The sequence below is a fragment of the Podarcis erhardii genome, assembly GCF_964252035.2.
Source record: "Podarcis erhardii genome assembly, chromosome: 10".
In the NCBI taxonomy this organism is placed as follows: domain Eukaryota; kingdom Metazoa; phylum Chordata; class Lepidosauria; order Squamata; family Lacertidae; genus Podarcis; species Podarcis erhardii.
The window spans coordinates 4,655,294-4,672,681 of record NC_138500.1 but is presented as its reverse complement, the minus strand read 5'-3'; the positions used below and the strand labels follow the sequence as shown (position 1 = coordinate 4,672,681).

Genomic DNA, 17,388 nt, shown 5'->3' with positions numbered 1-17,388 from the left:
AAATAATAAATTTTATTTATATCCTGCCCTCCCTAGCCGAAGCCGGGCTCAGGGCGGCTAACAACAATAAAACTGTACAAAAGTACAGCACAAACAACACTCTAAAACCATTTATTATAAAATTAATTCAAATCAAGCCACTGGCAATCATTGGGCCAGAGCTCTGCGAAGATTGCCAAAGGAGGGGGTCAGACTGTGGCTTGGCCAAAGGCCTGGTGGAACAGCTCTGCCTTGCAGGCCCTGCGGAAAGATGTCAAGTCCCGCAGGGCCCTAGTCTCTTGTGACAGAGTGTTCCACCAGATCGGAGCCACAGCCAAAAAAGCCCTGGCTCTAGTTGAGGCCAGCCTAACTTCTCTGTGGCCTGGGACCTTCAAGATGTTTTTATTTGAAGACCGTAAGTTCCTCTGTGGGGCATACCAGGAGAGGCGGTCCCGTAGGTACGAGGGTCCTAGGCCGTATAGGGCTTTGAAGGTTAAAACCAGCACCTTAAACCTGATCCTGTACTCCACCGGGAGCCAGTGCAGCTGGTATAGCACCGGGTGAATGTGATCTCGCAGCGAGGACCCCGTAAGGAATCTTGCTGCAGCATTCTGCACCCGCTGGAGTTTCTGGGTCAGTCTCAAGGGCAGCCCCACGTAGAGCGAGTTACAATAATCCAGTCTGGAGGTGACCGTCGCGTGGATCACAGTGGCTAGGTCAGGGCGAGAGAGGTAAGGAGCCAACTGCTTAGCTTGGCGGAGATTGAAAAATGCCGCCTTTGTTATAGCTGCAATCTCTGCCTCCATGGAAAGGGAGGTGTCGAAGTTTACACCCAAACTCTTAATGGACGGTGCTGGCACTAATTGCGCCCCCGCAAGAGATGGGAGTTGCCCCCCCAATCCCATATCGTCCCGTCCCAGCCACAGGACCTCTGTCTTCGAAGGATTTAGCTTCAACTGGCTCCCATGTAACCATCCAGCCACAGCTTCCAAACATCTGGTCAGTGTGTCTGGGGCCGAGTCAGGATGGCCATCCATCAACAGATAGAGTTGGGTGTCATCGGCATACTGATGGCAACCCAGCCCAAAACTCCGGAAAAGCTGGGCAAGGGGGCGCATAAAGATGTTGAAAAGCATCGGGGAGAGAATCGCACCCTGAGGCTCTCCACACACCAAGGAGTGACGCGATGACAATTCCCCCCCAAGCGCCACCCTCTGTCCCCGACCAGAGAGAAACGAGCGCAGCCATTGAAGGACTGTGCCCTGAATCCCCACGTCGGCAAGGCGGTGGTCCAGGAGTTTGTGATTGACCATGTCGAAAGCTGCTGACAGATCTAGAATAATCAGCAGCCCCGACCCGCCTTGATCCAGGTGTCTACGAAGATCATCTGTTAGGGCAACCAGAGCCGTCTCGGTCCCGTGACCAGCGCGGAAGCTGGACTGGAATGGATCCAGAGCCGATGTTTCATCCAGAAACCTACCAAGCTGTTCAGCAACCGCTCTCTCAATCACCTTACCCAGGAATGGAAGATTCGAAACCGGGTGGTAATTGGATAGATCTAAAGGATCTAATGATGTTTTCTTTAAAAGCGGGCGCACCACTGCCTCCTTCAGTTCCCCTGGGAATGTCCCGGTGCCAAGGGACAAATTGATGATATCCCCCAGGAGGGCCCGCACCTCGTCTTGACACACTCTAATCAGCCAAGACGGGCATGGGGCGAGAGGACAAGTGGTGGGCTTTCCAGCTCGGAGGAGTCTGTCCACATCGGCTGGAGATATCCGGTCGAAGTGGTCCAATACTGGACCTGAGGACAGTCGAGGGGCCTCCAGTTCCTTTACTGTATCCAAATTGGCAGGGAGGTCATGGCGGAGCAAGAGGACTTCTCCGCAAAAAAGCTCACAGCTGTGTGTCAAATTGTTATTTAAATTTGGCTGTCCCTCAAGGAACGTTAAAGACATAATTATACTAAATAATATGCGCCGGGCGAGAGCTAGCGGATGCAATGGAGGCCGAGAAGTAGGACTTCTTAGCGGCCTTCACTGCCATCTCATAGGTTTTCATTAAAGCCCTATAAGATGTTCTTGAGGCTCCGTCACGGGCGCCCCGCCATACTCGCTCTAGCCGTCTGAGGTCCCGCTTCATTTTCCGGAGCTCCTCGGTAAACCAGGGAGCCCAGTTTCTGCGGGGTTGCAGAGGGTGCTTAGGTGCGATCTCATCGATGGCTGCCAGGAGCTGGGTATTCCAGCCCTCAACAAGCTCAGTCAATGAGTCGCCAGGGGGAGCAAGGTCCCGCAAGGCTTGACGGAATCTATCAGGGTCCATCAGCCTCTGCGGGCGAGCCCAAATCAGCTCGCCACCTAAGCAGGGTGGGGGTGGAAAGTCAGTCCTGGCTTTCAGAGCGTAGTGATCAGACCATGGCACCTTCATTGAAGGAGACATGATCACATCTATACCTATGCCAAAGATCAAATCCAGCGTGTGGCCTGCTTGATGTGTGGGGCCCGAAACAAACTGGGAGAGCCCTAGTGTCGCCATGGAAGACACCAGGTCCAGAGCCTGTGAGGAGGGAGTGGCATCAGCATGGAAGTTGAAGTCCCCCAATACCAATAGGTTAGGGAACTCCAAGGCCCAGCCGGCCACCGCCTCCAATAGGCCTGACAGGGTGGCTGCTGGTGCGCTAGGTGGCCGGTACACCAGCCAGACAGCCAAGCTCACCTCGGAGCCCCACACTAGGCCAACACATTCAATGCTGGGGATCAATGGTGATGGTAGAGCCCTGAAAGGACAATCTTCCCGGATTAATAATGCCACCCCTCAGCCCCGGCCCACAGTCCGGGACTGGTGGAGGACGGAGAAACCCGGGGGCGCCATCTCTCGTAAGGTAACAGTATCCCCTTCACGCACCCAGGTCTCCGTCACACAAGCCAGGTCGACCCCCTGCGAGGTAAAGAAATCTCGCAGCGTGGCAGTTTTGTTGCCTATAGACCTGGCATTGCACAACACCAGTGACGGAGGTGAGTAATCCTTGCTCACCCTACCCTCGTCCCTCGGGATGAGGTGCAGATTGGAAGGGGGACGGACGGACGGATTTTTATTTTCTGAATGGAAGAGGACGCCCGGGAACCCACGGAGGGAGGCAGGCAGTGAGTCATACTTTGAAGGAAAGAAATATCAAATTGTTTTTAGAGACGAGAGAAGCTTGGACAAATGACTGAGAATTGTAAGTAAGCAACGAACTCCACCCGCTTTCTTTCGCTCACCACTCACCACTCCCCTGCCTCCTACAACACTCTCTAAGGTGCATTAAGATATTATTGCGGATACTTCTCCTTATCTCCACTATGGGCAAGCGGCCAAGGGACTTGGATGAGGCAATGCCTCCCTCGAGGTCTAAACAGTCCAAGATTGATTCCTTCTTTCTTAACTGTAGCAGAAATAAAGAGGAAGATAGCTACACGGTTGAAACTCACAATCGTTTTAATCCTTTAATTGACCTCGCAGCCGACATAGAAGTGGAGGGGGTGAACTCGAAGGCAACAAATAATGCTAATGATAATGATAAGGAAGTGAGAGCCACCTTGAAGGGGGAGTCCGAGTTGGCCCTGGGTGACGGCATGGGATTCGATCATTTCCAATTAATAACCAGGACCCTGCGTTGCATCTTTAAGAGCATAAATGGGATCTCCATGCAGGTGAATAACCTCCACCAAAAGCTTGAGGCCCATTTGTTGGAGTTGCAGCACAATCTCACTCTGCCTCCGAGGGATTTAAAGGGACAGAGGTGCACCTCCCATGTTAGACATGTTAGACATGAAAGTGGTACTGGTGGTCATCTATTAAAAGCTCAATCGGACTCTCAATCTCTGATCCTACAAGCAAACAAAATCTGCCTAACTATATGCAGCAGTGACCCCAGGTCCCCAAGGTGGAATAATCCGAGAGTCATCAAAGATCATCTAAGGCAACTCCTTCAGATTTGGCCTCCGCTAATTGATCTTAGTTCAGTGAAACTTTTGAACTACCACCATCGGTTTCAAAAAGTACTGCTCTCCTTTCAGTCACCAAAAATTCCGTCTATACTGGTTAGGCATAAAGCGTTTTTGGCCACCTGGGGCATCTTCCCAACGAGAGTCTTTCATGACACCAGGATTAAACCTCTTTTCCGTAACATCGTACGAAAAGGTATCCGCTCACTAGACTGGCGCGATATAGTCTTGAAACTCAAGCTGCCCACCCGGGAATCTCACCCTCCCTCTCAGCCCAAGCTTCCTGGTTTATCTACCCCAGCAACAGAGAAGTATGACCAAAGCGGGCCCAGCCATTTGGCTGCTCCAGAGGAGAGGGACCTTATTTCATCCTATGGCGAGTTGCCATTAGTAGAACAGCAAGAAGTTATAAACAGGCTGGATATACTCAAGCAGCAACTTACACGTGTACTTCAAAAAAAATTTCCCTCAAAATCTGGTCATAGTAACCTACTAACTCAAAGGAACGCAGTCATGAAGGGGCTAACACCCCAGAAATCCCTGCCAAATACAGGGACTCCAATAACGGATGATATGGCAGTCTGCCTGGCGGAAGTTCCTCATACATCGTCGCAACGCAGTCCCCCCTCACCTCTACTAATAGATCTGCAATCAACCACCTCGCCCTCCGTCTTAAAGAGTAATGCGCCAAACACCCCTCATCTTGGAAATCTGTCATTGTCCTATTCTTCTATGCCTGACCTGGAGTCTTCAATCAGCGCGGCCCAGTCAGCAAGGCATTTGACAAGGTGCCCCATGATATTCTTGTAAAGAAGCTGGTAAAATGCGGACTTGACTATGCTACCACTCAGTGGATTTGTAACTGGCTGACTGACCGAACCCAAAGGGTGCTCATCAATGGTTCCTCTTCATCCTGGAGAAGAGTGACTAGTGGGGTGCCACAGGGTTCTGTCTTGGGCCCAGTCTTATTCAACATCTTTATCAACGACTTGGATGATGGACTCAAGGGCATCCTGATCAAATTTGCAGATGACACCAAACTGGGAGGGGTGGCTAACACCCCAGAGGACAGGATCACACTTCAAAACAACCTTGACAGATTAGAGAACTGGGCCAAAACAAACAAGATGAATTTTAGCAGGGAGAAATGTAAAGTATTGCACTTGGGCAAAAAAAATGAGAGGCACAAATACAAGATGGGTGACACCTGGCTTGAGAGCAGTACATGTGAAAAGGATCTAGGAGTCTTGGTTGACCACAAACTTGACATGAGCCAACAGTGTGACGCGGCAGCTAAAAAAGCCAATGCAATTCTGGGCTGCATCAATAGGAGTATTGCATCTAGATCAAGGGAAGTAATAGTGCCACTGTATTCTGCTCTGGTCAGACCCCACCTGGAGTACTGTGTCCAGTTCTGGGCACCACAGTTCAAGAAGGACACAGACAAACTGGAACGTGTCCAGAGGAGGGCAACCAAAATGGTCAAAGGCCTGGAAACGATGCCTTATGAAGAACGGCTAAGGGAGCTGGGCATGTTTAGCCTGGAGAAGAGGAGGTTAAGGGGTGATATGATAGCCATGTTCAAATATATAAAAGGATGTCACATAGAGGAGGGAGAAAGGTTGTTTTCTGCTGCTCCAGAGAAGCGGACACGGAGCAATGGTTCCAAACTACAAGAGAGAAGATTCCACCTAAACATTAGGAAGAACTTCCTGACAGTAAGAGCTGTTCGACAGTGGAATTTGCTGCCAAGGAGTGTGGTGGAGTCTCCTTCTTTGGAGGTCTTTAAGCAGAGGCTTGACAACCATATGTCAGGAGTGCTCTGATGGTGTTTCCTGCTTGGCAGGGGGTTGGACTCGATGGCCCTTGTGGTCGCTTCCAACTCTATGATTCTATGATTCTATGATTCTATGATTCTTTGCCAGTCAACCTCTTTTGGTAGAACCTTATATACCCGCAACCTCTTCAAGCCAACATATAATCGTTAAGGAAGCCACCGCGCAAAGAGACAGCTCAGGTCTTATTGAAGACCCTGCTGCCCACATCAATCAAATTACCACACCTTCGATACCTTCGGCAATATCACGCCTGGCGCTGTCTCAGTCCCTTGGCAATGCCTCTCCCACCAGCAACCAGAGTAATTGACTAGCACATAGTCCCTCTTTAAACTGCTTTAATGTGCTATCCTGGAATGTGGCGGGATGGACGACCAAACAGGATGGTGGGAATATGAAAGAGTTTTTAGCGAAATTCCAGATTATGGGTATACAAGAGACCTGGTGCCTAGAATCGTCCCCCCCCCCCATCCCTACTGGGCTATGACGCCTTTGTGATTCCTGCGACCAAAACACATTTGTATGGGCGCCCTAGTGGTGGCCTGGTAACATTTGTCTCGCAGGAGCTTCAACTTAATATCTCTCCTCTCTTCTGGTTAGTGAGTAATTCCATTCAAACTTTACACATCACTAACAGCCCGGTCGGGGACTTCATATGTATAAACTTGTACAATCCATCTACCTCCTCCCATTCTCATTCAAATCAGCTCTGGGAGGATTTAAGATTTATCCTCGATAAATCCGTGGCTGAATTTCCAAAGTCAGAGATCCTTATAATGGGGGACTTTAATGCCAGAATCGGAGCAGATATAAGTTCATTCACCCATAAGTCACAATTATTCATTGAAGAGGAGTGGTTTCCTACGTGGAATTCACATGATAAGACCATCAATAGGGCTGGCATCATACTACTGGAGTTTACTATAAACTGCGGGCTGCACAGCGTGCATGGCACACCCAAAGACTGGTCCGGGGGATTCTATACTTTTCTAGGATCGAGAGGGGCAAGCGTTATAGACTACATCTGGTCCTCCTCGGCACTTAATGATAAGGCATATTGTTTCAATGTGTTTAATAGAACCAGAAGTGACCACCTTCCAATCGCCATTTCCTTCCTCCACACACAGCCGGGGCTTCCCAGCTCACTCCACCTCCAGGACCCACTGATCTTAGCCCCCGGACGTAAGAAGTGGGATACCTATCTGGAGCAAGACATAAAAGTCCTCCTAAATTCCCCTGAGATCCTAGCCTTGAAAGCTCAGCTGTTAACAATGAATGTGAATCATTTTTCAACTTTCCAGCAAATTCTAGCCTACTTGCTTCCTTCACTCACGAAACCTCCCCGTGCGATTGTAACCTGGAAGAATCAAACTTGGTTCGACCAAGAATGCAAACAGTGCAGAAGTTGGCTTAGATTTCCTCAGTCTGATATGAAATCTGACAGCACCCAGAGCAAAATCAGGAAGGTAGCCCAATTCCGTTCATACTACAAGAAGCTGCTTCAACATAAGAAATTGCTCTTTGCGAAAGAACGCTGGACGGCGCTGTCAGTGGCCATTAAAACCCGTGACGACAAGAAATTCTGGAATTTAATTAATGCAGGTTTAAGACCTCACCCATTCATAGTTAATAACATCACTGCAGCCAGTTGGCACTCTCACTTTGCTCAGCTGTATTCCGCCCCAGATCCCGAAGTAAACGTAGTCTCTACTCTTCCAGCATCTGCCTTGCCCACCTGGGAACCAGTTTCCCCAGAGAGATGTTTACAACTAATCAGCATGCTTTCAGGGGATAAATCTCTGGGGGAGGATATGATACCACCTGAAGTATTTTTATCGAACCAGACGTGGTGGGCCCCTATTTTAGCATCTCTCTTTACCACTATTAATGCTACGCTTAAGATCCCACCTAACTGGAAACAGAGCATAGTCATCCCAATACATAAAAAGGGGGACCCACAAGATCCATGTAACTATCGACCTATCAGCCTGCTGGATATTTCATACAAGGTTTACTCTAGATTCTTGCTAGAGAAATTAATCGAGTGGGCAGAAGAAACAAAGCTATTCCACCCGGAACAGGCTGGCTTCCGTAAAGGTCATAGTACATCTGGCCAATGTCTTGTTCTATTTACCCTGATTGATAAATACCTAAACAGGTTCAACTGCAAACTACACGCGGCGTTTGTGGACCTGACCTCCGCTTTTGACTCCATCCCTAGAGATAGGCTATGGCAGAAGCTTAGTTACACCAACATAGATAAGAGACTCCTCCACCTTCTTATGGAAATTCATAATGATATATCGGCCAGAGTAAAATTTGGCCCTCTGGGAGCCCTTTCTGATTCCTTCCCCCTGAATAAAGGGGTCAAACAGGGCTGCCTCCTGGCCCCTTTTCTATTTAATTTCTACATCAATGACATCGTTACAACCATGAAGGCCCTAAACCAATCTGCCCCCTCTTTACAACAGCTCAAGATCCCCATATTACTCTATGCGGACGACATGGTGATACTGTCTTTAACCAAGCAGGGCTTAAACAACATGCTCAGAGGGCTCATGACATATTGTGATACCAACTCCCTCAAAATCAATTTCGCCAAAACCAAAATTCTTACTTTTGGCACGAAAACTTGGAAGCCGTTTTGGAACTTTGAGGACCACTCTATTGAATATTGCTCAGCATTCAAGTACTTGGGTATCACTTTTCAGCATGGGCTTAGCTGGTCAGCTCACCTAAATATGTCCATCCTGGCTGCCCGTAGAACCATCAAAGCCTTGGAGAAATTCTTCTATGCAAAAGGCGGCCAGTTGGTTCCACCAATCAGAAAAGCATTTATCAGCAAAGTCCTCCCGATGTTACTGTATGGGGTTGAAATCTGGGGGTGGAATTTAAAAACACTACAACGGCTCGAGATTCTACAAAACTCTTTTGCACGAAAGTTACTGGGTCTCCCCAAGGGCTCGATTGCTGCACAGTTAAGAACAGAACTGGGCCTCCCCTCCATTGTTGCGAGAGCCCACATTAGAATTATCAGTTTTTATTGTAAATTAATCAAAGCGCCAGGTTCCCTTTTAGCCAGGCAAGCCTTTTTAACTTGTTCTCATAGCAATAAATGGTCCAAGGCCATGGAGACTATTACTGCACGTTACTCCCTCCCAGATCTGGACACGCTGTCAGCTTGGGATCAACATAAAATCCGGGCCTGGATTCTTACAAGAGACGAGGCCATGGACCGGGCACAGTCCACCACAGCTCGCCTCTCCATGTGGCTCCCTAAAGTGAAAGTCGTAAGATCACTTGCCAACTACTTGATAGACCTGACGGAGCCCAATTTGAGAAGAGCGTTTACCATGGCCCGTTTCCATTCTATACCCACGGCCTTCCTGCAGGGGATTTACTCTAAGACCCCTATTACTCAGCGTCTATGTCCATGCACAATGAATGAAGTAGAGGACTTCATACATTTCTTTTTCTACTGCCCTATTTATGAGCCAATAAGAACTAAGCTCCTCCGCTTGATCCCGTCCACCATCACATCTAAGGAAGACTGTTTGAAATCGCTTCTTGTGGACGCAAATCCCCAAGTTTCACGTGGGGTGGCAATCTTTATAGTGCAGGCCTTGAAACTCAGGGCGACTCTGACTGGGTAGTGTGTCCTAGACCTGGACCTGTTTTAATTCTTTCATTACCTTTTTAACCTAATGTGCCGAGCCTGTTTTGGGGCCATTATATGCTTTATATACATCCACATTCTAGATTCCCGGCGCCGGCAACTAAATCTTTACATTATTGTCTTAGGGTAATTTAAATGTCATAACCCCAGTAATATCGCTTTGAATTTTGTTTGGTTGCTTGTCTATAGCATTTTTTGTTTTATCCTGCTATGGCTGTATGCTAATGCAATAAAGGTTTGATTGATTGATTGATTGATTGATTGATTAGAAGGGGTACGAGCATATCCATATCTTGATCGAAACGGAAATGCCGTTTACCTTCCCGCTGGAGTGGTACCTATTTATCTCCTTGTACTTTGACATGCTTTCGAACTGCTAGATTGGCAGGAGCAGGGACCGAGCAACGGGAGCTCACCCCGTCGCGGGGATTTGAACTGCCGACCTTCTGATTGGCAAGCCCTAGGCTCATATTATAATAGTTCTTTGAACGGTCCGAAAAAGGCTTCCAGTTACGTCAGGCAGAGGAACCCTCAGGCTCACCTTGGCTCTCTCTGCAGTCTGAAAAGTAGGAAATAATCTTGAATTGGAACCTGGTGGCTCAGAGAACAGACACACTCCCTCCCAACCGAACAGAAGCAGGATTTGGAGAAGCGGACGCTGGCTTCCTTCGTTCTGCCTTCCCCCAGGACCACTTCTAAGGCTTCCGCCAAGGAATGGTGGGCTTTCCCCCAAGAGTCAGCCTGGCCATAGCTGGGACATAGCAGCTTCTGTGCAAGGACTGCAGAGGGTGCTTGAGAAATGCAAATACGTTCCAGGGGAAATGGAAACTGAAACTTATAAGAGGAAAGTCACAAGAGAAAGGGCTCTCCGCTCCCAATGTTGCTTTTCTTCCAGCAAAGAAACAGTTTTGTCACCCCGCAGGCCAAACACCTGTCATGTGTGGTTTAATTGCCGGGTTTGGACTAGATGACCCTCGGGTCCCCTCCAACTTGACACTTCCACGAGGTAGGGGTTTGAGACACAAGGAAAGTGGGGGTTCTCCTGCTCATGCCCCGCTTAGTCAGCCAGTAAAGCAAGATGAGCGCCACAACCCCAGTAGTGACCGACTCTGGGGTTGTGGCGCTCATCTCGCTTTACTGGCCGAGTGACCCAGAGTACAACTTCTGGGTCATGTGGCCAGCAGGACTAAGCCACTTCTGGCGAACCAGAGCAGCACATGGAAATGCCGTTTACCTTCCCGCCGGAGCGGTACCTATTTATCTCCTTGCACTGCTAGGTGGGCAGGAGCAGGGACCGAGCAACGGGAGCTCACCCCATCACGGGGATTCGAACCGCTGACCTTCTGATCGGCAAGTCCTAGGCTCTGTGGTTTAACCCACAGCTCCACCCACGTTCCTCTGAGGTCATTGGGAGAGTCCAAATGGCTTCAGAATTGCTCTCCTGTACTATTTCAGACACGTGGTTCATATACTTATATATGTGTTTGCCTTGCACATTTATGAATGTTTAATTTATATTTGAGATCTTAGAATTCTTAGAACAGATAGCTTTCCAAGTCATGTGGCCAGCATGACTAAACCACTTCTGGCGCAACGGAACACTGTGACGGAAACCAGAGGGTATGGAAATGCCATTTACCTTCCTGCCGGAGTGGTACCTATTTATCTACTTGTACTGGCGTGCTTTCGAACTGCTAGGTTGGCAGGAGCTGGAGCAGAGCAACGGGAGCTCACCCCGCCACGGGGATTCGAACCACCAACCTTCCGATCAACAAGCCCAAGAGGCTCGGTGGTTAACTTTAGACCACAGCCCCACAAACCTTTATTTGCAACCTCAAAAGGGGTTCATTTAAAAGCTTAGCACACTTCTTTGCAATGCCACAAAACTCCATCCTCCAGCCCAGGCAGCTTTGAAGGTGCTGCACTGCAAAAGGAGAATCAAGGAGGCCTTTTGCCGGTTTGGACCAGCACCTGCCTGGTTTTCAGCCCCAAGGTGGGCACCGCTGTCTGGGTGCTCTGTTCCAGGAACGCAGTCATGCCCCTCGCCCTTGGAGCCTCTCCCCTTCCCCCCCTTTGCAGGTTTCTCCTCCGTGGCCAGCCTGGGGCTTACTTCCAAGTAGACATGCCTGGAATCGGGAGAAAAAGAGAAACCAGAAATATCAACAACCTCAGATATGCAGATGACACAACCTTGATGGCAGAAAGTGAGGAGGAATAAAAGAACCTTTTAATGAGGGTGAAAGAGGAGAGCGCAAAATATGGTCTGAAGCTCAACATCAAAAAAACTAAGATCATGGCCACTGGGCCCATCACCTCCTGGCAAATAGAAGGGGAAGAAATGGAGGCAGTGAGAGATTTTACTTGCTTGGGCTCCATGATCACTGCAGATGGTCACAGCAGTCATGAAATTAAAAGACACCTGCTTCTTGGGAGAAAAGCAGTGACAAACCTAGACAGCATCTTAAAAAGCAGAAACATCACCTTGCCGACAAAGGTCACTATAGTAAAAACTATGGTTTTCCCAGTAGTGATGCATGGAAGTGAGAGCTGGACCATAAAGAAGGCTGATCGCCGAAGAATGGATGCTTTTGAATTCTGGTGCTGGAGGAGACTCTTGAGAGTCCCATGGACTGCAAGAAGATCAAACCTCTCCATTCTGAAGGAAATCAGCCCTGAGTGCTCACTGGAAGGACAGATCCTGAAGCTGAGGCTCCAATACTTTGGCCACCTCATGAGAAGAGAAGACTCCCTGGAGAAGACCCTGATGTTGGGAAAGATGGAGGGCACAAGGAGAAGGGGACGACAGAGGACGAGATGGTGGGACAGTGTTCTCGAAGCTACCAATATGAGTCTGACCAAACTGTGGGAGGCAGTGGAAGACAGGAGTGCCTGGCGTGCTCTGGTCCAGGGGGTCACGAAGAGTCGGACACGACTAAACGACTCAACAACAACAGCTAATTCTGCAAAGCCTCGCAGAGGCTCGGAGGCAGCTGTTTTGCTCAGATGCTGCCCTGCCGAGCAGAGGAGACCTTGCAAGGGTGGATTGAGGATCCCTCCCGACCTTGTGGACATGGGATCGGGACGGGGAGGAGAGCGGGAGGCGCGGGGGAATCGGGGAGCGGAGTGGGGCGCGAGCAGGCAAGGATGGAGAGCAAAACGAGCCGGGAGGAGCTTTGCATCGATTGCAGGTGAGAGCCAAGATAGAATTTTGCAGTATGGCCCCCGTTTAAACCCTGATTTATTCATTTCCGCGAGTGGGGGGCTAAAGTGTTGTGCTTGGGGGGGGGATTAAAATTAAAATAAAATGTTGCGCTTGAGGGCTTTGCAAGCAGCCAAGCAACATTCCTCTCCACAACAGGAAACGGACCTCTCTTTTGAGTTTCGGTTTCTATTCTGCCCGAGTGAGCTCACTGCGTTGCTATATAAAGTGAGAGAGGGAGGCAAAGGTTTGCAGAGGGAGGTCGCATCCTGCAGACTGCTGGACCGCGGGCGAGGGAAAGTTCGCTTCCTGCGAAATTCAGCCTCCTCTCTGGAAAAATGAGGTGAGCAGGGACTCCTCCTGCGTAGATCTGACTCCTCCGGCTTAAAGACCTCCCGTTCTGCATTTTGTGGAGCGGGAGTTTGAATCCTAGAAAGGGGGGAGATGGGAGGGAAACGCCCACCCCGAATAGCCTGGCCCCCGGCAATGCAAGTTGGGTGTTGCTGGACCCCAGCTTCGGCAGCCAGCATGGCCAAGGGCAAGGGCAGCGGGAGCGGGAGTCCCGCGACATCAGGAGAGCGGCAGCTGTGGCTCAGTGGTTAGAGCACCTGCTTTGCATGCAGAAGATCTCAGGGCTGGACTAGATGACTTAAGCATATGGGGAGCCACGCACCTCGTGGTGTACCACATTCACAGTACAGTGGTACCTCGGGTTACATACGCTTCAGGTTACAGACTCCAGTAACCCAGAAATAGTGCTTCAGGTTAAGAACTTTGCTTCAGGATGAGAACAGAAATTGTGCTCCGGCGGTGCGGCAACAGTGGGAGGCCCCATTAGCTAAAGTGGTGCTTCAAGTTAAGAACAGTGTCAGGTTAAAAACGGACCTCCGGAACGAATTAAGTACTTAACCCGAGGTGCCACTGTACTGAGGAAAAGAACCCCCAGGATGTTTCCCTGAAGCCCCACGCCCCACCCAGAAAGAACCCTGTTAACTGCAGTTTACACATCCGAGGGGCATTTCCAAGCATCCTTCAGTCCCCAGGGTCCTGGCAGTGTGTGCACACTTTAAATGTGCTTTGAAGGGCGGTGTGCGCACAGTCTCGGAGGCAGGCTGCCTCTGACACTGGAGATCATAGAATTGTGGCGTTGGAAGGGACCCCCAGAGTCATCTAGTCCAAGCCCCTGCAAGGCAGGAATCTCAGCTAAAGGATCCCTGGCAGGTGGCCTTCCCAGCCCTGCTTATAAACCTCCAAAGGACTTTTGTTTTCCTCGGATTCCTGGGCTTTGCATGCAGAAGATCTCAGGGCTGGACTAGATGGCCCTCGGGGTCCCTTGCAACTCTAAAATCCTGTGGTCCCCTGCTGGCATCTACAGGTAGGGCTGGAGATAGGATCGTGGAACTGTAGAGTTGGAAGGGACCCCATGGGTCATCTAGTCCCCTGCAATGCAAGGTGGGGCTCGAACCCACAACCCAGAGATCAAGAGTCTCCTGCTCTACCGACGGAACTTTTATTATGACACTCTATGGGCAAATCTAGGGAGCAGGAGGAAGCACCTGCTTGGGTGGGCGGGGCCTAGGGGTAAAGTGGGCGGGGCCTAGGTGTAAAAGTGGGCGGGACCTGGGGTAAAGGTGGGCGGGGCAACAGGTGTGACCCTTCCTTTTTTGGCACATTCCAGTGATGCCCAAGTCTAAATCCTTAATCTCCCCTGGCCCTTTTGAGCAAAGAACTGCCTGCCCGCAGCACTCCTTCACCCTTTCTCTCTTTTTATTTATAGTTTTATTAGATTTTTCTAATTTATGTTTCAAGGTATTCATTTAAACCATCTCAGATCAATGACTTCCCTTCCTCTCTTTCCGTGGTTCATTTTGCCTACTGTACATCCCTGCATATTGTAAATGACCTAAACCATTCCGTATTCCATTGTTACACCATCAAAACTTATTTGCACTGTTGAATTTATCATAAGGCTGCCACCGTTTACAGCTGTACACAATTTTCATAATCAGTAAATATTTCCCAGCCTTCTCTAAATGTATACTCTTCCTGTTCTGTTATTTTGCATGTCAAATCTGCAAGCTGTGTGTATTCCATAAATTTAAGTTTAAGGTTAGCAGACGTCCCTGGATTTACAAATCAGTCCCATGACACAATCCATCTGTTTAGTAGGAAATTGAAAAGTGTCTCCGGATTCATTGAAAAAAATCAGGTAACTTTATTTAAGTTGCCATTCTCCTTTGGTTGGGACTTTGCTCGTTTTCCATATTTGGGCTAGCAAAACACGGGTTGCGGTTGTAGCCTTTTTTAAATAGCCTTTTTTGATACCTAGGAATTTCCCTCTGAATTATCCTCAACAAAAAGGACTCTGGTGTTTTTTTTAAAAGGTACTTTTAAACATTTCCCCCCAATTCTGTATAGTCGTACCTTGGAACAAAATCCGTTCCGGAAGTCTTTTTGACATCCAAAACATTCGACTGTCAAAGCGCTGCTTCCGATTGGCTGCAGGAAGAACGCTGGAAAACCAGAACGCTCGCTTCCCGTTTTCGATCGTTCGGGAGCCAAAACGTTCGACTCCCAAGGCGTTCGGGAGCTGAGGTACGACTGTAGAGTGGTACCTCGGGTAAAGTACTGAATTTGTTCTGGAGGTGAGGTCCGTTCTTAACCTGAAACTGTTCTTAACCTGAAGCACCACTTTAGCTAATGGGCCCTCCTGCTGCCGCCACCTTGCAATTTCTGTGCTCATCCTGAAGCAAAGTTCTTAACCCGAGGTACTATTTCTGGGTTAGTGAAGTCTGTAGGTACCACTGTATATCATCCCAAGAGTGTCCCTCACCCTTTCTCGATCTCCCTCCCTCCCTCCCTGCCTGCCTCTTCCCTCTGCAGCCGACCTCTGAGATCGAAGCTGGAGAGCTTGCAGTGCCACTTCACCTGGGACTTCGAGCTCAAGGACAAGGTGGATGCCTTGCACATCCTGCAGACCCTGGCCCCGCTGGCCCAGCACACCCCGCACCGCAACCGAGGTGCCTACCTTGCCATGAGGGCCTACCTTCAGGACTTCCAGGGGAACTACGAGGAGGCCCTGGACAGCCTCCGAGAAGCAGAGGGGGCTCTGAAGAGGGACCACCCCGCCAACTTCTCCCGCCAGGCCCTGGTGACCTACGGCAACTACGCCTGGGTCTACTACCGCTTGGTCAATTACGACATGGTGGACCTCTACCTGGGACGCATCCATGACATTTGCCGGTCCTTGGCCAGCCCAGAGGCCTACTCTGTGATGATCCCCGAAATCCACGCTCAGAAAGGCTGGTCCCTCCTGGCCGGGGGCTTCCGGAACGGGGACGAGGCCGCAGAATGTTTCCGGAAGGCGCTGGAGGCGGAAGAGTCCAACAAGGAGTTCCAGGCCGGACTGGCCATCTCCGTTTATGCCTCCTACACTCATTCCTGGGCCACTGAACAGCAGAAAGAAGCCCAGAAGTTGCTGGAAGAAGTCGTCGCCCGCCAGCCGCAGAACTACGTAGCCAAAGCTTATTTGGCTCAGACACTTACGGCGGTGGACACGGAAAGAGCGCTCTTCCTTGCGGACGATGTTGCCCAGGAGAGCGTGAACCCCGAAGTCCTCCGAATCGTCTCCAAGCTGTACAAGATCCAGTCCCTTACCCGTACCATTTCCATTCTGAAGAAGGCCATCGCCCTAAATCCTGGCTACCATCTCCTACACTATGACCTTGGCATGTGCTACCTACAGTTGTTGGAGCACTCTCCAGGCGATGTCAGAGAAGAAGCCGTCGAGGCTGCCATTGAGAGCTTCAAGCGCGCTCTGGAGATGGATCCTTTCTCCATCTTCACCCGGCTGAAGCTGGCAAAAGCTTACGGTGAGAGGTCTCCGGCTTACGAGGAAGAGATCTACCTGAACCTGATGGAGGATCTCCCGGGAGCCAGCAAGAGATGCCAGCAGTCCATCTACATGCACTGGGGGGACTTTCTCCTCCACAAGAAGGGGATGAAGAGCAAGGCCCTAGAGATGTACCAGGCAGCCGCCAGGATCCCTGGAGACCACTCCCTTGAGAGGAAGCAGCTGGAAATTCGCCTGAAGGGGCTGGCGAGGATGTTCAGGGAAGACGGAGAAATGGACCAAGCGAGAGCTGTCTACAGCTTCCTTAATGAAACAGGGCTTCAGGTTACAAGTCAACAGCGAAGGGGTTCGTGGCGAGGGAATGGCAGGGCCCAGCAGTGAAGGACCTCCACACTCACACACTCGCAAAGAGGCAGGGGGTTGTGACTCTTTCCTTCCAGTTTTGGAGAAGACTCTTCCGGCAGCCTCTGAGCCCCTGGACCCTCCAGCAGCTTTTGCTGGGGAAAAGCTGGTTTCCATGAAGTTTCATTGCAGTCCCCTCCCCGCACTAAAGGAGAGAGAAAAAAGTTTCCAGCTGTGTTTATCTGTGTAGTTGTTTCTAGAAGTTGCATTGCTTTTATTACTATTACTATTATTATTTTTAGTTGCAGGTGGAAAGTCCTGGATCTGGCAAGGGTTAAAATCTAACGGAGGTTTCCATTGCTGGAGTTCAGTGCAATGATCAGTTTGTTTTTCGCTCGATTCCAAGGCTGTCAGTATGGAAGAAGCAAGACCTTTTGGAGTGTTAAGTCTGTGAGCCCCTCCATCCAGGGCTCAGGTTGTATATATGTTCTGCAAATAAACCATATATCTTAAAGACA

General features: G+C 49.8%; 1 protein-coding gene across 1 annotated transcript; it reads left to right on the top strand.

The window, feature by feature from the left end:
* Nucleotides 1–12,620: 12,620 nt before the first annotated feature.
* On the top strand, nucleotides 12,621–17,388 carry LOC309351629 (interferon-induced protein with tetratricopeptide repeats 5-like; the record flags this gene model as incomplete). The annotated part of the gene is made up of 2 exons (XM_081879419.1): nucleotides 12,621–12,664; nucleotides 15,559–17,388. 2 exons carry the CDS (start codon nucleotides 12,621–12,623, stop codon nucleotides 16,907–16,909), a joined length of 1,395 nt encoding a protein of 464 aa, XP_081735545.1. The 3' UTR covers nucleotides 16,910–17,388.